Source organism: Lagopus leucura, unplaced genomic scaffold, assembly GCF_019238085.1.
Source record: "Lagopus leucura isolate 7727_CA_CO unplaced genomic scaffold, USGS_WTPT01 Super-Scaffold_100001, whole genome shotgun sequence".
NCBI lineage: Eukaryota > Metazoa > Chordata > Aves > Galliformes > Phasianidae > Lagopus > Lagopus leucura.
The window spans coordinates 101,103,186-101,126,416 of NW_024962262.1; the positions used below are offsets into that span (position 1 = coordinate 101,103,186).

General features: G+C 39.9%; 1 protein-coding gene across 1 annotated transcript; it reads right to left on the reverse strand.

Moving 5' to 3' along the window:
• Positions 1-6,042: 6,042 nt before the first annotated feature.
• LOC122178016 (olfactory receptor 10AC1) lies at positions 6,043-7,044 on the reverse strand. Its single transcript, XM_042867910.1, has one exon. The coding sequence runs from the start codon at positions 7,042-7,044 to the stop codon at positions 6,043-6,045; it is 1,002 nt and encodes a 333-aa protein (XP_042723844.1).
• Positions 7,045-23,231: the final 16,187 nt, after the last annotated feature.

Here is a 23,231-nt window from a genome sequence, read left to right on the forward strand (position 1 = left end):
GTGCCCCACTCACATTTTGCAACAAGCCATACTTCAGCGCAAGGGAGGAACTTGCCTCGGAGATATCTTTGGTAGAAAGAAGCAGATCCTTGTTCTGTGACCTCTGATTCATTCCCTTTATCCACTAACTCCACAGCTCTAAGAAAAATATGTGACAGCTCTGTACATCACAGGGGACGCTGGATTGATGTTTCATTCCCTATAAAGAATCTGTGCCTTCTCTCTCTTATTTCATCTGCATGACCACAGTTTAATATTCTAGTATTATCTTTTCTTTTAATCTAGGATATTTTCTGGTTCTGCTCCACCAGCAATTATGTTAGAACACTTTGAATAGCTGACTTCAGATAGTCTACAGAAGATAGACAGACTCCTACCACCTAGCAGTTTGAACTGTTAAATTAGTTTTCTACTAGGACTATCTTTCACCCAGAAACTCAAGACATTTTTAAACAGGTATCTTACATTCCTACAAAGGAACACAAGTAACCTTTCTTGACCACAAAGTGAGCCTAACTTAAGGACCAGTGCACTTGGCTGCACAAGTAGTCAAGCTACTCATCTTTCTCCCTTCAGAAGAAAGACAAAGGCAGGGGAATGAATGAAGCTGACAGAGGCAGTGTGTACATCTGTGTTTTGATAAAATACTGTGTAGATTGGGTTTTGATTTTTTTTTCACTCAGAGGATGCTCCCTTACCCTTCCTTACATGTCTGGAGATGAACACCCTTGGAGATGTATAGGATTTGTAGGATTTGCCTGAACAATTACTGTATCACTTCGAAATGAAGACGATCTTTTTTTTTTTTCGACAGAAATCACCTTAAAAATTTCTGTTATCTTCACATCCCAGTTCTGCTCCCTCTGGTGGTCGAATGGATGTGGAGCCCTGGAAATCCCTTCTGCCTGAAGGTGTTGTGGCAGGATGAGAGAGAAACCCATCCCACCCAGCTTAAGCTGCTACATTTTGGGTAGTAGAAGTGGAAAGTAATCCAAACAGAGACATTATTTAATCTGATTTATATTCGCACTCATAAAACTACTATAATGGGTACAATTTCAAGTATCAAGAGTTCTTTAATTTCTAATATATATTATAGCATATCATATATTTACAGATGAAAAGAATTGCAGTTCTACTCTAATACTGATTTTTGACAGCTTCTGATTCCTGGGCATATTTGAAGATATTTATTTAACTTCATAGTGTTAAGTTTCCAATTTTTTATTACTTCTATTACTGACCTCTTGAGGGTGGGTTGGGGGGAGCAGGATTCAGTTTTTCTTTGAGCATTACTAGAAAATCAGCATATGTGCCATAAGCATAAAACTCAGCCCCAGAAAACTTTAATTTCTAGTAGAGGTGCTCATGGCTCCTTCAAGTAGGTTGTAGAGAAAGAGGATTATAACGTTATCAGTAATAGGTATCACAGCTCAAGTTACAGTAAGAGCAGCTTTTTTATGACAAGTACCTGCCTCTATAATTTTGTTTATTCATATTTTCTTGTTGTTCTTTCCTACTCTCAGATTAATTATACATAAGAAGTGTAAAAATACCTCACCAATACTGGAAAAAGTCACTAGGATTCCAAATACGCCATCAGCATTCATGTCACTTGTCACTTTGATAGTGCAGTTTTCAATAATTTTTGGTACACCAACAACCAAACACGTGTACAAATCAAGTTTTTAATTTCTACTTTTTAACACAATCACAGAATGGCCTGGGTTGGAAGGGCCCTCAAGGATCATGAATCTCCAACCCCCCCACAGGCAGGGCCACCAGCCTCCCCATTTAATAGTAGACCAGGCTGCCCAGGGCCCCATCCAACCTGGCCTTGAACACCTCCAGGGGCGGGCATCCGCAACCTCTCAGGGCAGCCATGAAATTTTGATGCTTTTGTTTCTGTTTCAGCTTTGTATTTATTTTACTATTTTTTACTGACAAATTGCAGTTCAAGGATCTGAAGTCATTACACTTGTCCTTTTCTCTTGCTACGGTAGCATAATATTGATGTTGCAGTGCTGCAGACTCCCACTGTCTTGTGCAAAAGTGAAATAGTTTCCCTTAGTGACAGTGTTAACAACATGTGCTCATCCAATGTGGTCTATATCTTGAGATCAAGAGAAAATATTTGAAACAGACACCTTGCTCTCTTGCATCTGGAATGAGGGTATTTTGACTGCAATAACATCTTTCCAATTCACTGCCAACTCTCTTCCCAGTTCAGAATCCCATTTGAGTTCTAAAGCTTAATCTCCTAATTAAATCAAAATATGAAAACAGAAATGAATGCTGAAAGCAATTGTAGGCCAAAAACACAATTAAATACAAACAGCATTTGGAAGTCCTGATTTTCCACAGTGACTAAGCTTAGAGGCCACATGCTGCTGGAGCTCCTTGGTCCTCCCTCAGCTTTACACCCCAATTTGTAAAAACAGACAGTCTTACATCTTTGAGTTTATGCAGGTAGAGCCAAGAGTACAGTCTGGGTGGGTACTGATCTTCTTGATCTTGCTTTTTCCTGAACTTGTCTGAAAGATAACTAAGATCAGCAGGATGTTTCAAGCCGAGAGCTTTAAATTAAGGGTATGGTGCTGTAATCAAGGCACCTGTGGGCAATTTTCTGATCTAGAGATGGTTGCCAACCAAAGTGAAACTGAAACAAACTTGCTGCTGTGGATCTTCACATCGTTCCTCTGATCATCTCTCCTGTGTTCCTCGTTGCCTCCAAATTCAGTTCATTAAAGGGGTCTTAAGGTCCATAAACCATTCAGCTGGAAAATGACGAGTTTTTAGAATCTAAAACTACTTCAGACTTCTGGCGTGAAGTTCAGATTGCTTATGGATATTTGTTCTCTAATAGCCTATTTATAGGACTGCAGACTTTGGTTTTGGTATCTTATCAGATTTTATATGTTGGATAAATAATTTTGTACAACAGCATAAAACAGTTGTATGGAGGGATCATCTCCCTTATTCTATATGTCTTCTAACTATACACGTGCGCAAGTGAAGCTCATATAACATTCTACATTTTATCATAGTAAAGCTTGTTTATCCATTGCTCTTGGTATGTTGAATACCATAAGGAAAACACAGGTACTTTCTCAATAGAGAAAAACCATCTTTTTTTTTTTTTTTTTTTGAATGGATTTTCATCCTCATGATATTAGAGTCTACACTGAGCATTTAATAAATTTAATTTAATGCATGTATTTTCATTGACTGCAACTCCATTGTTGCAAATAGCTATTTTAATTTCACCTTGACGCTTTCCTCCTGCTTCAGATCAAAGGGCAAATGAAGCTGTTTAAGCAACCGTAGGATTATTGGCATATTTGCTAAGCTCTTAAAGAATCTAAGCAAAGGGAGACTGGTAGACTCACTTTCCATGTAAACTAAGATGTATAGGCTGTGCCAACATGCTTTTGCTAAGGGTAAGTGATCATGCTGAAACTTTCCTGTTCTTCAAATTGGATTTCCAGCAGAATGTTGACTTCCCTAGCCCATAACAGAAACACACATCCTTAGCATACTTCCTGTATTTACACTCCTAGTGAAGTAAGGAAATGTTTTTACACTGAAGTCCATTTAATTCTTTTGGAGATTGATTGTTTAGTGTGTATAGAAACCACTTCTAAGAAATGTCTTACCTGGGTTGCCAGTGAAGCATGACAGTTTTTCACTGGTTTCACTACACTGAAAAGATTTTTCTGGTAACCTACCATCATCACTGGTAACGATAGGTAGCATACAGGATACATCTCCAAAGTATTTTCTTGAGTAAAGGTACCTCTTTGGTCTGTACCATTGAAAATACTGGACCTTGAGTACCTTGAACATTACTTGACATCTCTGCCATCATCATCCAAATCCTTTTCATTCTTGAGCACAAAATCTCACTAATGAGATTTTGCAGGCTGTACAGGCTGAGTGCCTACAGGCTGAGCTCTGGTGCCAAACAACTGATGAGATCTGTGTTCTCATCTAGCACCTTGCTCAGGGCAGCGTTGACAAAAGAAGTAATTGCAGAGATGAATATTGTTTTTTATGGCCATGTAAACCCTGATGTGGGCATACTGATAGGGATAGGATGGGAGATAGACTCGGGCTCTGAATTATCTCCTTGTTTTACTCATCACAGAGACACTGGTTGAAGATTGTGTCCTCTCAGAAGTTTTCCACTGTTGGTTTTGGTTCTCACACGTGTCTCAGAACTACAGAGGTAGGAGTCTAATATGGCTGCTGTTTCAGCCATGGCATCCCTCTCAAGAACATCATCCCTACCTATACAGTAAGGACAGATCTGCCGAAGTGCCCTTGACTGATAACTATCCATGAGGAACATCTCTAGGGCAGAGTGCTGCTAATCTCTAACAATTAGAAGCAGACAATACTTACATCTCTTGTTATCCCAACCTTACAACAGCCATAAAGATGTGAAGGCCTCTACCAAAGTTCTATTTAAACCACATTGTCTTTCTGCTCTTTTTTTTTTTTCTTGCCACGTATATAAGCATGTCATTACCTCCTAAAAGGCAGGGTAGAAATCTCTACTTTTACTAACTTCAGAAGGGACCTCTGGAAATCTCTAGCCCAGCCCACTGCTGGGGCAGGTGGGTGCTGAATTACCTTTGAATTAGACAGAGAAATAAAAACAAGTCCTTTTTTTTTTTCTCTCAATAATTCCATATGTAAGATCTGAGTCACAAGGTCCATTTGGTGCTTTGAAGAGCCATGGGGCAGTAAAGTATCAAATAAAATACTGAAGTTGCTTTTTCACCACTGTTCCTGAACAAAACTAATATTTTCATATTTGTCTAAGTTGTCCTGTTCTGCTTACATGTAGATTGGATATTAGGAAAAGTTTCTTCTCTGAAAGAGTGGTCAGGTGCTGTAATGGGCTGCCTAGGGAGGTCATTGTCCCTGGAGGTGTTCAAGTGATGTTTAGATGTTATAATAAGGGATATGGTTTATTGGAAAATATTGGTGGTAGGTGGATGGTTCTACCAGGTGATCTGGGAGGTCTATTCCAACCTTGATGGTTCTCTGATTCTAAACACACAAAATAACACTGCTGTGCACATTTCAGATCCTTATGTCTGCTGCACTGCAGCATATGCTAGAATTCTCACTGGTTTTGGCATAGGAACAACAGTAGTTGCAGTGGCAGTGTTATTAGATTTATGTAAGATTTATGCTGATGGATTTTAACATTCCTCAGGCGTTCTTATTTACATGATGCAGTCTTTCCTGATACAAGCTACATGATAAGACCTGTATCTGAGTCTTTGTGTTGCCATAGGAACAGTCAAAATCTAAAGCATCTCCCTATAAAAGGAAATGTTTCTCCTGTAAAACACTCATAGGAAAGTCACTCTCCTGTCAAACCAGTGGCACTTTCATTTTCATTACCTAGAATAATTTGAAGTAAGATGAGTTTACACTGATGATCTTTTCACTTGTGACGGAATGTTAGAAGTGCCACCTTATGCTAAATTTGGAGAAAATCATAGCTTAATTTTCATTTCTTTCAAAACACAGTATTTCCTTTTGTAACCTTCTAATAGAGCCCTTTGGGTTTTTTTGTGCTGGAAAACTTACCAGACTAAAAATATTAATTGACTTTCTTTTTCCAGTATCTACTTGCTTCTTGATAGAACAATAATGAAAACAAGTCTGCAGCATTAAATAATTTTGTGTTGATCTTTTGAGCATGCTGAGATGACTGTAAATGTAAGTATGGGTGTATATATGATCAGAGAAGCGACATCATAAACTGATCAGAGTTCTTACTCACAAATTGATACAACTTTTCCCTTTAAGTAGTGTTATGTCAGAGGCATTTTTGTTGTAGTTCCTTTTCCTACTTCCTTTTTTCTTTGTAGGCTGAGATGTCATTTTGTCAAAAATACATCAGTGCATGTTGTGTTCTGCCTGGATATTTAGGATATTTACTGTAGTGAAATCTATAGAGAATCTTGTCCTAGCCAAGCTACAGGGCTGCATTTCCAACAAAAACATTTGTTCTCCTAAAATTTAGTTCACACCTGTAACAGCCCTGATAGTACTCCAGTTCTGCTGAGCTATTCTCTGCTTCCTCAACATTTTCCTCAGGACTCCTCTAATTTCCTTGTTCCTCAAGCTATAAATAAGGGGGTATAGTAATGGAGTAATATTGGTGTAGACTAGAGAAACCATCTTGTCTCGAGCTGGTGAGTAACTGGACTTAGGACGAATGTACATGAAGGAGGCACATCCATAGTGTAGCAAGGTGATGATCAAATGTGAAAAGCAAGTGGAAAAGGCTTTGCCCCTCCTGAGGGAGGAAGTGATACGTAGCAAAACAGCAGCAATACACACATAAGAGGTCAGGATCAAGATGAAGGGAAGTAGCAGGAGGAGCACACAGGCCGCCAGCAGGGGAAGCTCAGGGGTGTAGCTGTGTGTGCAGGCCAGGTGAAGCACTGCAGGGATGTCACAGAAGAAGTGGTTGATGTGATGTGACTGACAGAAAGGTAAGTGGAAAACTGACACTGTCAACCCCAGGGCAACAGCAAAGCCTCCCAGACAGCATGCTATGCACAGCCTAAGACAGAGCCCCTCGCTCATCACCACTGCGTAGTGGAGGGGCTGGCAGATGGCAATGTAGCGGTCATACGACATGGCTGCCAGGAGAAAGCACTCAGCTCCGCCGAGTCCCACAAAAAGGTACATCTGGGCAGCACAGCCTATGAAGGAAATGGTGATGCCATTCATAACCATCAGGCCGAGGAGTGCCTTAGGGACAATGACTAAGGTGTAGCAAAGCTCAATGATGGAGAGCTGACAGAGGAAGAAAAGCATGGGAGGACGAGAATGCTCCATAAAAACAGCAATGAAGATCATCGTATTCCCTGCCAGTGTGACCAAATGGATGATGAGAAAGATAAGGAAGAGGAGGACCCGCAGACGGAAATGCTCAGAGAAGCCAAGAAGGAGGAACTCCATGGTTGCATCAGTGCTCTCATTGTCCTTCTCCATGCAGCCTTCACATGGCATCTACAGGGAGAAAAACAGAGGGAGATAGTTGAATTTGACCTGATGCCTGGTAATCAACTCCACATATGAAATCATGTTGCAAGTGTGTAGAGCCAGTGTAGTAAAGCTCATTGTGAGATCTTAAGGGGAGGGAGGTGATTCTTGTGTAAGACATAAATTTGCAGACTTTCCCACTCGTGTTCTCATAACCACCAATGTATTTTTGCCCAATTATCTGCCCAGGATTCTTTGCTTTGAAACTAATGATGAGGAATATCAACTGTTGAATCTTCATCACTTCTTTGGAGTTCTTATGTTGATGACTATGTGCATTTTTTGAACATTTTAAGTACCTAGCAGTTGGCACTGATCAGTCTTTTAATTCTGTCCTGCCTTTGAAAATCATCATTTGCCTCTCCATCCTGATCTGAATGCTGTAAGAAACTATGTGGAGATATGTTAAGATGACCTCGTAATCTAGGTGCCATCAATTCCTAGGTGCCTTACAGACATTCTTCTACTGCTCCTTCTGATGCTTCCATCCCCAGGCAGATAGATTTGTTCTCTTTCGCACCAGTATTGAATCTCTCTGTATTCATGCCAGGGATGTACAAAGACAAACAGGCAGAGGGCTGGAGCTTCTGCTCCACATCTGATCCCAATTAATGGGAATTTCAGGTCCTCACTGACTGATTCCTCCTTTCTCCATCATGAAGCTGCCTCAAAATTTGTACCGAAACAAGATTTCAAACAGATGTTGGTGGCTAGACATGAGGATCTCAAAATTGGAGTTAACATTTTGGCTGCTTTTATCTTTATGCCCGTGTCAAACTTGTGGTATCACAGTTATATAATCCGATTTCCAAACTCAAAAACTGATCTATGTCAATGATAGAGAGCTGACAGAGGAAGAAAAGCACGGGGGGATGAGAATGCTCCATAAAAACAGCAATGAAGATCATCGTATTCCCTGCCAGTGTGACCAAATGGATGATGAGAAAGATAAGGAAGAGGAGGACCCGCAGACAGAACAGGCATCTATGGCAACATATTTCGTATAATTTTTTTTCTAAGGAAAATACAAAATTGTTATCTTGGACTTGGAGAAAATGAGACTACACATGTCAGAAGAAGAATATTCAGTTCCTTGGTATGTAGAGTGTTACAAAGCCGTTGAGATTGTAAAGATCTAGTAAATATAAGGGCATAGAGAACAGTAGAATAATATTGCATATAATCATAATGGATGAACAGTGTTCATTACTCACATGTGCATCATGTAAAGCAATATTTATTACAAGGAATAAATCAAATTCTTTCTTTACTTTACTGTATACTGGGATAAAAGTAGAGATTCCTTGAAGAGTTTTGCTCATATAAAATAATTAAAAAAAAAAAACAACACATCAATATTTAAGTATGAAAAAGGTTGAAAGTTACATAAAATGCTCTAACGTCATCATGGGAAAATAAAAGAAGTTTGAAGTTGTAAAAGAAATATTAGAGGGGAGAGGGAATTTCCTGGAAAGCAGACATCTTAAAAAAACTCCAGAAAGAAATAATCAATACAGTCAAAGAGGTGAATCTCATAAGCCTACACATCTCTTCAGTATTCGAAACATTTGGGGACACAGGTGGGTAATGAAAACATGTACAATTATATAATCTCATATGCAAAGCTAGGAATGAAATATCTGCGTAAGTGCATTACACACAAACACACAGTAGCTATTCTAAACAGTCCAGCTATAAAGGTTTCTTGATGCTATGTGCAAATAGGAGGTCTTGGAGGGGAACAGGAGTAGATACATGATCTCAAGACTGTACACCTAATCAGTGCAGACCAACTGGGGCTTCCTTCACTCCACGTACTGAGACTCTAACAGGATTCTACTAAACACAAGACTGAAGAGTGAAGAGGAAACAGGTTTCCCTTCCTTTTGTTTGGAAATGATCACATCAGTGGCAACATACCTTCTGTGGGTTAGAAGATAAAGAAATACAGACTTCTTCCTCTTGATGTGCCCAGTTCTGGCTGGGCTGAGATTTTATTTCTCCCTGTCTGGGTATTCTCTGGCTTTGAGTGCTCCCCAGAGCCAGTGTTTTCTTTCAGCACTTCGGAATTATGATCTTCCACAGGACTGACTTCCTTATATAGCATGACACAGAGGTCTTTCCTCTTCACCACTCTCTCTGCCCTCCTGCATGAATGACAGGCAGTTCCACTCCTCCTAAGGAAAGCAGCTTTGCAGTTTTTCTGTAAACCAAGCAAGAAAATGCATGTTCAACTTCAGAGGAGAACAGTGTTGTAACACTGAAGTCGTTATTCCTTCCATTAAACAGTCTGGAAGGAGCTGATTATTCTCTGGGCAGGTTTGCACCCCAAAATGGCAATAATTTGCCAAACAGAATGCATTGCTGCTCTTTTTAAACCAAGTTACTGTTTAAACCAAACTCACACTTAAAAGCAGAGCAAAACAAATGTAGAGCCTTTAAACAAATCTGTGGAATTATGTGTGGTATTTTCACCAGTTAATACAATCCATTATATCTTATTGAGCCAGATAAAAACACTGCTTAGCAATGGATTGGACTGAGATCATTCATAATCAGTTTATATTTATTGTCATTGTTACACTAAATCCTGGCCATTTATGCTGAAATCATTGAAGAGATGTGTAGGTTCATGTAAGTAGAAAGGAGAGAAAAAGTCAAGATTTTTGAATGCTAAAGTGATCTAAAGTGATAAAGATCTCCATTAATATAGCTATTGCAGAAGCATGTAATTATTGGACCTTAAGATTTTTACCAGGACATGATTTAGAAGAATTCTATTATTGAAACGTGTTCTAGGGACATATAGGGACTCATTGGTAGGAGCTTTGCAAGATGAACATGAACTAAGAATACATCATATATTGGCCTGCATTAGCAAGACAATGACCCACAGGTGAAATTAAGTGATTATTCTTTGTTACCTGGCACACAAAAACCATATCTCGAACAGTGGACATCAGTGTCCTCCATAGAAGAGCAATAAAAACAAAATCAAGAGAAGCACTCTACAACTCTTCCTGAAGGGAAGTTGTGATCAGGAGGGATTTGGCCTCTTCTCCCAGGCAACAAACAGGACCTGAGAAAATGGCCACAAATTGCACTAGAGGAGATTTATATTAGATAAAAGGAAAACTTTTTCTCTCCAAGAGCGGTCAGGTGCTGGAATGGCCTGCCCAGGGGAGCTGGTGGAGTCACAGGCATCTGGATGAGGTATGAGATATGGTTTAGCAGCTTAGAGGGTAGTAAGGGTGATAGGATGGTTGGACTAGATGATCTTGTAGGTCCTTTCCAACCTTGCGATTCTATGATTCTAAGCATGTGATGTCCAAGGAGAGGCTGAGGGAGTAAGATTTGTTTAGCTTGGTGAAAAGGGGGCCAAAAGAGGATACAGCTGAGGACTTCAGGTAGTCGTTGGAGAACAGAGTCAGAATACTTTCAGATGGGCACAGTGAAATAGTCACAACATTTGCATGAAAGGCCATAAAGAATGCATATGCTTCTCTTCACAAAGCTGGTTGAGCATTGGAACAGGAACCTTGCGAGGTTGACTGGGAGATCTTCATGCCTGGGGATGCTCACAAGTTGCCTGGACCAGGCTGTGGAGCAACCTAATCTGACTCTGGAGCTAGCTGTGCTGGCAGTAGGAAGCAGACAAGACCTCCAGAAGCCCCTTTTCATCTAAAACTTTCTTTGAATCTACGACTTTTTCCCACCTTCGTCAGGCCTCCAGGAACAGAACTCTTTGTATCTCAGGAGCTTTACTGTCACAAACTCAAACGGTTGTGGAGTTTCTTTGGTTCCTCAAAGGCAGCTGACTGAGGTTCTGTAGTATCACAATTTTGAAATAAGGCTGAACTTAAATATCTTAGTTGTACGTAAGTAGTTTTTTTTACCATCATTTAAACATGTCACATAACTTCTTAGAATTAAAACTGAAAGCTGGAGTCTATCCTCTTGTGTCTCTCTATCAGCTTTCTTTCTGTTAAACATCCATTTGTTTTTCTTTGTTTCCAATTCTTCCCCTGTGCTTCTTCCACTTAAAATGTTGCAAATAATTCAGGACACATAGAGACCTTAAGGCATTTACAAAACTGAATTCTGAATCTGATTAAACCTTCTAGATATTGTTGAATAACAACCAATAAAACCACAGCCCATTTCATCTCTGATACTGTAACAGGAGTAGCAGCTAGAGAGTGATTATTTTGTAATTCCATCGGACAAATAAGGGGGAGAAAATCTTTGAAGAGAATAATTTGTTTAGGACAAATGTTTTTAAGAGTAGATTGTTCTCTCTACCAAGTTCCATAAGGATTTCAGAATACCAGCTAATTAATTCATATGTATTTTCTCTTTTTGATATCAAATAAAATTTAGGGTTTTGCTTGGTATTTCTTTATTCTTTTCTCTAACCCAAACCACATGAGAAGCTCTGCTACCTTAACAACAATATAAAAGTAATTACAAGGAACTATTTTGACAAGTCTGTTGCAGCTTTCCCATCTCCAGATGGTCCCTTTCTTCTGCTAGACTGGAAGTGAACCTAGGTGAGTCAGCATGTACCCAGGAACCAATACCAAGCAGTCAGCAGTAAAATGCACTATTTTTTTCCAGCTAGTGCCCAGCCTTACACTGAAATAAGTAAGGCAGATTATTGTTTCAGTCTGTGTGTGTATAGATAAGCTGTTGCTTATTAACATGCAACTTACCCCTCCCCATAAGGTTTCAACACACACCTACACATTGCCTCCCAAACATGGTTCACTGACTGAGCAAGGGAGTGTTAGCTGGAGCAAGTGTGTATCCCAGTGCCAGAATACACAGCAGCAATACAAAGGACTAGCAGGAGAGGAAGAGAATATGCATGTCAAAGCTGCTCCATACTTCCTCCTTTTTCAGGTTCCCAGCAGTTTCACTGCATCAGCTTAGCCAAATTTAGAATAGATTAATAAAGCTGCATTAGTGTTTGCCTGCCTTGAATAAGGAGCATGTTAGAGGAATGCACTTCTTCCTTACTGCCATTTGGCCCTGCTCTCCTCCCCCACACTCTTCATAACAGTGTTTGTGATTTTTTTTCATTTTATGCCTTCAAGGCTTTGGGACTTGCCTGCCTTAGCCCAGATTTGTATTAGGAGTTTCTTGGAATCCAGGTATGGTTAATGAATCACATCGTATCTGTTTCTATCAACAATTGCAACATACATCAGAGGATGTTCTCTTCCATCTTCAGAAAAAAAAGAAAAAGAAAAAAAAAAGAAAAAGAAAAAAAAAAGCAACACTGAACTTGCCTTTCCACTTCTGCAAAACATCAGCCTGCTCCAAAGAGGACAAGAAAAATAACAGAGTTGCTGGGGGAGCATTACTGGGAAAGTGAACGTAATGTGGAGCAATGTGGACAAAAATGGAACTGGCTAAGACAGATACCAGGAGGTCTGGAGTGGAGAAACTCTCAATGCTTGTGGCAGCTGAGGAAATGGCTCTTCCAGCTCAGCCAGCTGCATGCCTCTGACATGGCGGATAGGCAGGCCACTTGTCAGCGGGCCAAAAATAACACCTGAGCAACAAGAGGTAAAATGTCAGTGCTGAAAGAGAATAGAGAGCACAAGAAGGATTGTAGCGGGGCTACTTCTCACGAAGTAAAGGATACATGTGCAAGGGTAATTTTTTTCCTTCCCATGGGCACTGGCATTTTCCTCCTGATAGCCATCTCTAGCATCAAGAGCAGCAGCCTGAGACCCTGGTCTGCAGGAGAACTTGACTGAGTCTTGGACTTCTGAACAGCGCAATGCAACAAGCTTGACACAGTTTTAATGTAAGAAATTACTGTGGTGTTTCACATCACAAACCACCTAGGGTGCCTTCTTGTCTAGGAGATCTTTGCACATGAAATGTTCCAGCACTGATCCTCTGTGGGTATTATACTTTTATAGAAAGCAAAGATTTGGACTTCCGGAGCTTGTTTGATCTTCCACTGCAGACACGTTCACAACTGGAAGCATTATTCAGAAAAATTGATTTATCTGATTAGAGAAATTAAGGCAGTTTTAAGGTGTGTTTCTTGAATTGCTGTTAATGAGTAATGAAATGTAAGATTCACTTTAATGGCAACGTAATGTTAGCATGTGAAAATAAATGTTAGCATCGTGTGATGCCCATTCTCACAGAGGCAAGACATTGAAATGATTGCACATAGACTTTAGGAGAAAATGTTTCTGTGTTCCTCTGTTAAGAGCTTTCTGGGAACTGGGATCTGCAACAGTAGGATGACTGGCAGCAGTGTGCCTTCATGAGGAAAAGCATCAGCTCTTCTTGAGTTTCTGTTGTTTGAATTGGTAAACAATGCTTGGGAACTCACTCTGGTGAAGATATTGAACCACAAACCAAACAAAGCAGAGCTTTGTGAGAAAAAAAATGAAGGGGTGTAAGGGAGGAGGAGGAGCCAGGCAGCCTGGTAGCTGATTTCTCCCCTTGCTTTGTTTAGGGTGGGGCATCTCCTTCACTTCTCTGTATTTATTCATACTTCAGCCCAGCCACAGCACCATCCTGCATCTCTGCTAAGAAACTGGTTGAATATATCCTTTAATGCTATCTCCAACATGCAAGCTTTTTGTAGTTGGAAAAACATGAAGTCACAAAAAGAAAACTGATGTAAAACTGGAAAAAGAAAATGCAAATGTAAAAAGGAAAGAAAGAGAGGATGAAAATACTTAAATTGAAATCAGCAAGTGAAAATGTTTGACAATAGCAGCAAACTGAAATTTAACCTACAGACCCTGGAAAATATGAAGTCAAACTCTTGTAGTTAAGATTAAAAAGGACGTGAAGGAACTAAAGAAGGGTGACATGCTGAAAACAGATCTAAGGGCTTTTTATCTGATTGAGAACTAGCTTCATGATTATTCTAGGATTTCAGTTTTCCCGGTCATCTAGTTGTCTTTGTGAAGGCATCTATATAAATGCCATCAGCCTTTCTCAACCCTTCAGGGGAAGCCATTACCCTTCATTAATTCTGAAAAACTTGATCTGCCTGTCAGATGTCCTATTCAACTTTTCCTCTAACCGTGTGACAGGTACCCACATAAGGTCTCACACTGTAACCACTCTACCACACCTAAAAAGTCAAGTTCTCAGCAAGATGATTGCAGGAGACTAAAATGACAGGACTCAGTGACACAGAATGGCATGGCCTCGTATTGCTGTAGGGCAAGAGAACAAGTATGAAATAGATGCACATCAGCAACCTAAACCAGACCAGAAGAAAAAAAAGAAATGCTAGTACACTCAAAAGGACCTAAGAAATATTGGGTAGGGGATGAAAAAGGGGGAGCTGGACCAGTGGGACATTAGGAAGTGCAAAAACACTCCCCAGTCATTTGAAAGGAGCACATGCTGTTTCTACCAACAGTTAACAACTAAGTTAACGTGGGTTGCAGTCACCTTCACCTCAACTCTTTTCCAGTTGTTCAAAACAAGGTTCTGACCTTTCAGAGAATATATCTTGCAAGTACATGTCTTACCATTATTGGAAGTTAGTTTCAGATTAATTTGGACAACTTTGTGGGTGTCTCTGCAGATTTAATTAAAATGTTGTTGTAGCTGTTTTGAGAGCCAGCTGATATCCTGTAGCCTGAGGGGCTCATCTGGAAGAGAAAGAAGTATCTACATCACCCAGTCTTTGAAGAAGCTCAGCAGTGCCCAGCTGCTCTTGGGACACGGATCACAGCACTCTGGGACCTCACTGAAATTCACTGATGTTGACTTTCGAAAGTCATGTATTTGTTGCCTGTTCTTGTTCCCAGTGCAATGGTAAATGAGGCATTGTTCCAACTGTGCTTTTCCTAAGGGTGACAGTGGCTGAGACACTCCAGCTGGGGACATCATTTATTTTTACTCAATTTAGTCAGAAGCAACTGCAGCTCCTGGGAAGGATGGCAGTAAAACTCATTCTTCTATAAAGTTTTCCACAGGTGGTACCATCCCAATCTGATTCTGCATACAGTCCACCCTCGATGTACCCAGGCTACTGCCATTTCCTCCTCCTCCTTCAGTCTCATATCTGGCCATCTATCTTCATGTTTACATCTGTATCTCTAAAACACCCAAGGATCATTTCCAAGGTAGCAAGGAATATAAATGTGAGACAAATGTTATTCCAAAGCATCTTATCACAGGAAATGAACCTTGGCTGCCAGCATATTAAACTGAATGCAAAAATTCCAGTTGAGCTTGAGCTCATCCAAAGTAGCTGTGGTCAGTAGTCAATGTATCTGTGGTCAGAGAAAGCAGAATTCAGAATTCATTCCAGCACTGTAGGATGAGGTTATTGCAAGCTGTAGTTCAAGTAAACTGGCTGGAGAAAGTGAAAGATAAGAGCAACCTGTTACTAATAGTGAACAAAACTTGTGTTTCAGAAACAATGCATTGTTGGACTGGATAGCAGGGGAGCAAATGCTCAGTCAAAAAGCCACCCGGCTCTTAAATTCAGCATTCCTTAGCATCATTTCTGTTTGTCATTTCACACAATATATACTTCTATTATTACTTTCTTGTGTTGGTGACATTACTCTACAGTTAAGTGCAAAAACTAAGATGTCTCAGTGAGAGTTCAGCAAACTATCCTTAATACAAATTCAAGAAAATCAACACTACTGCAGAACAAAATGCAGCTGTGGATCAACACAGGTTTACAGGAAACAGATTTGGACAAGTATATGCAAGAGAAACAGACTTTCATTAGCTTTTCTGTATTGAGCACCTGTGTGAGTTATGAGATACAAATCTCAGCCTGCTGGGATCCTTACATAGAGATTGGTTGGACGGGGTCCTGGGCAACCTGATCTGAATGTGTATGTTTGGTGGCCCTGCTAGGCAGGGGGGTTGGAACTACATGATCCTTGAGGTCCCTTCCAACCCGGGTGATTCTGTGATTCTGTGATTCTGTGATTCTGTGAGATGTGTCACGTATTTAATTTTTTCACTTCACTCCATGGGTGACCAAAGACCTCATCTGAAAGGAGACACAACGAAGCGTAACAAAACCATGAGTTGTGCAGAGAAAGACAAGGGCAGCATTAATCTTACACTGAGCACAAGGCAGCCTACATCAGGCAGTTTCACAACTCACTCCATTGCATTTACTATTGGAATTCCACCAACACAAATAATTGGCTACTGAGATGACACTGAACCTTCACGGTAAACACATGACAAACAAGATCAAGTCCTTGTCACCTTCAGGAGACTCTGTGAAAATCTGGCGGTAATAGCTGACTTTTGTGTGGCTAGGCTCTCTGGAACCTCCTGTGGGACCTTATATTATAGTGCTAGCAAACATCCTTAGGCTGTTAAAGTCCTGAACATCTTCCTGGACAGGGAAACAGTGTGCAAATGCACATTTTGCAAGAGACCTTGCTCATATTTACATACTTGCCGACCAGTAGAGCAGAACTAGGCCTTGGATGTGAGACATAAAGCCTATTGTTACTGGTGTCCCTAATGTTTCTGAGACCATGTTTTCATGGATCTATTTCATTCACAGTCTTGTATTTAGAAATAAACTGCTCTTTGGAGAAGAATATTTGTGACTCTTCATATTCAAACACTGAAAAGAACTTTCTACGTACTCAGTAACGTTTCTCATTAGCAAAATCTACTTTTCCCTACTTAGGAAACATAGCCTGAAGACCTTACGACAGCTTGAGCAAAAAACCAAGCAAATCACTCAGATGTTCTTTCAGGCTGATGAATAGGAAATAGAATGAAACTGAATCAGGTGGATGTTATACTGAAACGCTCTCCAGCTCTGTAGAAACTCTTGAGAGAATCACAGAAACTGAAGAGCTGAAATATCACCAGTCCCACATCACATCACCTTAGTCTTGCCTAACAGAGTCTTGAAAGCCTTCAACTAAAAAATCCCAAGATGTGATAAAGAATCATAAAATTATGGAATGGCTTGGGTAAGGAGGGGTCTTGAAGATCATCTAGTTGCAATCCCCTTTACCATGGACAGTGACAACTTCCACTAGACTTCTAGCCGTTACAGCCATCATCTCTTACTGTTAATTTCATGGAATTGACATAAACCTCTGCTATTTGGGACTTGCAGAGGAAGAGGGAAGGAAGAGGGAAGAGGACAGCAGGATTGAAAGGAGGAAAAGCAAGAGCAGTACATTATGATCATATTGAAAATCAGTTTGTTAGGATAGCATAAAGGACAAGCAACTTTCTTCACTCTTTTACTGCATGAAGTCAGAAGTTGAAAGTGCTGAAGGAATACAGACAGTGAAGCTTAAGCCTTCTTTACAGAGTGCACCATGTAATGCAACAGCTTCCTTTGAACTGCTGTGTCCCTTAGCCATTTCCACATACATTTGAACTAGTACTGACGTGATATTCTCATGCATGAATTCTACAGTCTTCTTCATGGTAACGGGGCAAGAGCTTGTCTGGCAGAGACATGTAGATGTTAACAACAGCTTGAGCTAAGCTGGCTGTAGCTAGCTGCGTTGTGAGACTGACTTCAGCCGTCAGCACATCCACTTCTGTTCTTACTTTCATTCTGGTTCCTATACAGATGGATGGCACTGCTATAGCTGAGTCTGTGCGTGAAAAGTATCTTGTGCTCCCAGGGGACACACACAGTGAAGCTTTGTTTATAATTCGTCTTTTGCCTTTTTTTTGTCCTATAACCTCATAGTCTTTAGAATAAAAATGTAATCTGGGCATGTCCACCCCGCACACGTGGGCTGCAATCATCCCAGCACGGCAGGCAATGCGGTTCAGCCCCTCTCTCACGTCCAGGGCATGAGGGCATCTTTCAGCAACGGGCAAACAGCGCGCTATTAACGCTGTGCCGACTGAATGGAGGGCATGGGGGGCAGTGCTTGCAGTGCTGACCACCGTGTTGGCAAATCGTTGTGTGCATTTTGATACACTGGCTAAACACTGGGCTCTGAACAGCAAAGAGTATACAGCTGTGCTTTTTGTTTTGATAAAGGAGTTTGAAAATAGCATCACGGGCAATCAGCCTGTCAGCGTGTCCCAAATTCCCAAGAAATCAGCCAATTATTTATATTGGGTTACCTGGCCAACTACCTGGAATTTTTCCCATATGGTCTGCAAATCTGTTTTTACTCTGTGGGTCTCATCTACATGAGCACAAGATTGATTGACAATCATTCACACTCCCCCTTCTGGAAAAGCTGGTTATCTTTCTGTATCATCAGAACTGCACCGAGTCTGTTCTATCTCAGAAGGTCTGGACCAAAGAAAATAATTGCACTACAGCTCTTACAAGTAGTTAACTGGCAAAGGTGATCCTACTGATGGCACTGTAATAGATAAAGCCATGGGCACTAAGCTAATGTGCTTGAGTATGGCTGTACAGATGGCTTTAAGGGACAGAAAATACAGAAAACTTGAATTCCAGCTGGCAATACCTGAGATGAAACTGTGTAAAGTTTGCACTGGAGTATATTAAAAACTGTGTTTATTAATTCTGGGTTTTGATGAATAGAGAAGCTTTTAGGTGCTTGAATTTCAGGATAGATTAAATGTCCCTTAAGTTAGAGGTCACAAAGATTCGAGCCCTGATATGCGCCTCTCAGCACTTCTGCTACATACTAAAAGTAGAAGGTCAACTTCACTTTAATTAATTACATTTAACAAACAAATTATAATTACGTTTATAAAAAACATTATAATTACATTTAACAAACAAATGAAATTGATGCCCCAAATTAAGGCTTTAACTTTTGGTCAGAATGGAGCAACAATCTTTTTCTCACTACCACCCATAGTTGATTTTGGAAGCTTAATTCCCAGAAGCACTGTTTCTTTGTTGGTGAACATCTTTTTTATATTTTTCATTTCAAGAAGTGTTGCTCCTCTGAAACATAAGAAAACAATTTTGTGACAGAAATTGTGGTCTATAGCATAACTGAAATGCTGCATGGTGGGTAGAACACAAGGTGAAAACTATGGCTCTACTTTTCAATTAGCTATGTATGCTGTGGAGAGCAAAAAATGTCTCACCATGAAAACAAACAGTGAAGTTGCAGGAAATAGAGATCCGCAAATATTTCACAATACCAGGACTGAATCATAGCTAGAGTGGGAAAATTGAAAGCCAACCAAGAAGCCTAGTTATTTCTCTCATGGTGTATTTCTTTAAAGGGGAAATCTTGTAGGGAGGGGGGAAAAAAACCAGGAATTTTGAAAACCGTGCAGAAGGTGAACATTCAGAACGGTGTGCTGATATTCAGGAAGATAAATGAATCAATATCTTTTTGAGGAAGAAAACCCAAAGGCTGAGAATTCAGATAATAATCCAGGAGTAGGATTATTTCCCTGCAGCCAACTGAGTCTGTGAGGTTTGATGGTACTGACAACATTAAGCAGAAATTTACATCTCTACCCAGAAGTAGTAATCTCTGTTAAACTGCAATTCTTTGTGATTCACTTTATTCCAGGAATGGCCTAAAAAATCACTACTTAAAGATGCAAACACAAGTTTTTCTTCTCCAATAAAACCTAAAGCCAAATTCCGAGTTGAAATTGAACTGGTAAGTAACACTCACCATTATAGAAAATAAGTAAAACGTCACAACTTTGCAGTGCTGTGATTAGCATTACATTTAGATGGAGGACTTGCCTGCCTGTATGTGTTTTATGTGGGACCTGGCTGGTCTTGCTCCAGTTTACAGGAGGGAGAGGAGATCCTTTGATATCGCCGGATATACCCAGTGTGAGATTAAGAAGCAGTGGTTCAAATGTTGGTCCGACCAGTTTGTTACAAATCTTAATCAGTGAAATGGGGAAGGGGAGGATGGATACTATTATGAATTAGGGTAATGGGGAAGAGAAAGAAGGAGGGTGATAGAAAAGATAGGAAAGAAGAAGCAAGGAGTTTTTGCAGGAAACAAGACGGAGACAGTCACCACCATGGATCCAGTGTGGTTCAGAGTTCAGCCATTCATCTTCAGTAGTAATGGGTCATCGAGTGTCATTGCTCCATTGACGATGATGACTTTTCAATGGTAGTATAAACTTACTTATAAGTCCAAAGTCAGTTCTTTTCAGAGTGACAGCTCATATCCAAAGTGGTTGAGTCAGCTCTCCTTGTAGTGGCAGCTTCTGACTCTGGGATCTCAGCAGAAACTCCTTTGTTCCCATCTTCCAGGCCTTGCCAGCAGATAAGAGGGAGCAGGGATGCCCACTGCATCCTGTTTTCCACAGGACACGATGGTATCATTCCCCAATTTTCCCATACCAAGCTGGAGCTATTAAGTTACAGGCCAGATGTTCCACCAGTAAACACTCCTGAGCACTCTCTTCCAGAGGCAAACAGCTCTGGAGGAAGGTGCTTTCAAATGTCCACAAAGTGATGTCCATTGTCACATGGTAGCTCCCATCACTTGCAATAAATCAGTTGGAGTCTTATCACAAGAAATACCTGAGGAAGCAAGCTTCGAGCTGGAAAACAAAGAATCTTTGTGATTCACTTTATTCCAGGAATGGCCTAAAAAATCACTACTTAAAGATGCAAACACAAGTTTTTCTTGTAGCACTTTTATACATATAAAATACATATATATTATACATATATAATACATATATATACTTTTTTACATATAGCACTTTTCACGGTGCTATATGTAGGTGTTCTTGCCTGTAGGTGCCTGTTCTTGCTCTGGGGCAGTCTGTGCAGTTGAATATGTCAGTGTCTCTAAGGTGAATATTCAAGTTTTCAAGAATGATGACATGGGAATCCGTGGACAACTGATAAATAACAAATGAATTACTAGTTTTCCTTACAGCTCCAGTTTCTCACACAAAGGGCATCTCAGTGTGCTTTCTTTCCAGCTGCTGCTGTTGAATGGGACCTTTTTTATCATCAGCTCTTTACATTCTTGTCATATTCACTCGTCATCAGCTGATAGCTTTATCCAGTGATATATTGAAGTTCGGATCACATCATTTTTTGCTTAAGAACAATCTTTGACACCTTCTTAGCACAATAAAAGTACAATAGACAGATCTGCAAAAAATCTGCTCAATTATTGCAGAGTTTTGCTCAAGTAGTGCAAATATTAATCTAGAGTCAAACTTCCTTTCTCTTTTTTGGCGGTCCAGAAGCACAGTCAACACACACACACAGAATGAAAAGAGATGGTGAGTGCTATTTCTATTGTTATAGGGGAAATGGCATTCAGGCTATAGTTACCACCATTATCTGATACTGGCCACAGGAGTCTGCAATGAACGAGGATAAATATCAACTGTGTATGTAAGGATATTCCAGAAATGCTGGTTTTACATTTTAACTCCTCTAACAAGAATTGTCTGTAAAAAAAGGATTATTTATAATCTTATTCTAAAACTCCTGACACCGGCAAGCTCCTGGTGCCAGGACTGAGAGCTCTAGAATCACAGAATCATTTTAGGTTGAAAAAGACCTCTAAGATCACCAGGTCCAACCATTTTCCTAGCACTGCCAAGTCTAGCACTAAACCACATCGCTAAGCACCACATCTACATGGCTTTTGAACCACACAAGGCAGTGCAAACAGCAGGGCTTGCTGCAGGCCTTAGGGCAGAAGCAGAATCTGAAGCAGGACACCAGCCATCAGCAAGGCCTGTGGTACAGCTCAGGAAAGCAGAATGGCCTTAATAATAACACGTGTGTAGTAGAAGTAGATAGTACTATTGTACATTAGTTGCTCTGGAAATAATGCCTCCCATTCATTTCCATGAAAACTACAAGAAAAAGTAAGTAAGAAAAAGTACAAAGAGAACAATAACATTACTTGAAAGAGGAAGTTCTCTCCACAACATGCTGTTTTTCAACATAGTCACCATTAGCTATGCTATTACTCCAGCAATGAACAAGAGCCTGCATGACACATTTGTAAAAATCTACATCAGCACAGGTGACCCATCGTTCGGCAAGCGCCAGTAAATGTCAGTGTGTGCAATCTTTTCTGCACGGAGGAATTCATGATGCACCTTTGCTTCATACACACTTCCATGTCGGATGCCATTTTGTCAGACTACCAATCTGCTGCCATCTGTCAGCAACAAAATGTCACAGAATATTGGTGGGAAGCTTCAACTTCTACTGCCATAACACCGCTATCCATCCTTGACATCATCAGCCAACATAATAAAATAGGAGGCATTACTTTTTGGAGCATTCTTGTGGGTGGTAATAAAAAGCACTAATATTGTCTTACAATCAGAAAGGAAAGTACCAACATAGAAAACAAAAATAGGGTGTAAATTAGGACCTATTACTGTGGTGTAAATACAGACTAAAATTCATGTTTTTAAAGCAGAAACGTGGAAAAAAGAAAACATACATCTTCGCAGACATTATAAATTTGCAGGAAGCATCAAATCATTTACGTGGTGCTTTATAGTCTGTTTATGAATTAAATACTTTTTGTAGAAATTATGCGTCATACAATTGACAAGCAACAATAATAATATTGTGCTAAACAAAACTTCCAAGCACTTTCCCTATTAATTCTGAAGGAAATACGAAAACAGGATTTTTTAAAAATATTTTTACTGTATCAACAGTTTCAATTTCTTTCCATGGAGCATGAAAGCAGAGATTGTTTTTCCCAGGATACTCTAAATCTTATTCTTATATAAGTCTTATTTCTCTTCATCTCTTCATCTTCCTCCGTTTTTCTATACATGAGTAAAAAAAATACCTCCTGTGTAAAGATATTGTTTCTCCCAAACACTAGACTTTGCTCTTGACAGAAAGAAAAAAAAAAAAAAAAAAAAAAAAAGAAAAAAAAAAGAAAGAAGAAAAAAGAAAAAAGGTGTTAGCAAGCACCTAATGATCTTTTTTGAAAGATCACATCATCATAGGATTCAGATTGATACTGATACATAGGAATAAAAACAAAGTATTTCTTTGGGATGTCTTGGATTTCTGTCAGATTCTGGGACCAGTGAAGCTCATGGGAAATGTAAATCAAATAAAAAGAGGAAGGAAAAAAAAAGTAGAAGTAAAAATTAAAAGAAAAAGTAGTTTAGTACTCTACTTCAGCTAGATAGGTAGCTATAGCTGATGGATTCTTTAGGGCCTTTCTCCAAACAGTTTGGATGCACAAGTTATCAGTCTCGCTCATGTG

Coding starts and splice junctions, on each gene's coding strand:
- LOC122178016 (XM_042867910.1), bottom strand. CDS start 7,044: ATGCCATGTGAAGGCTGCATGGAGAAGGACAATGAGAGCACTGATGCA.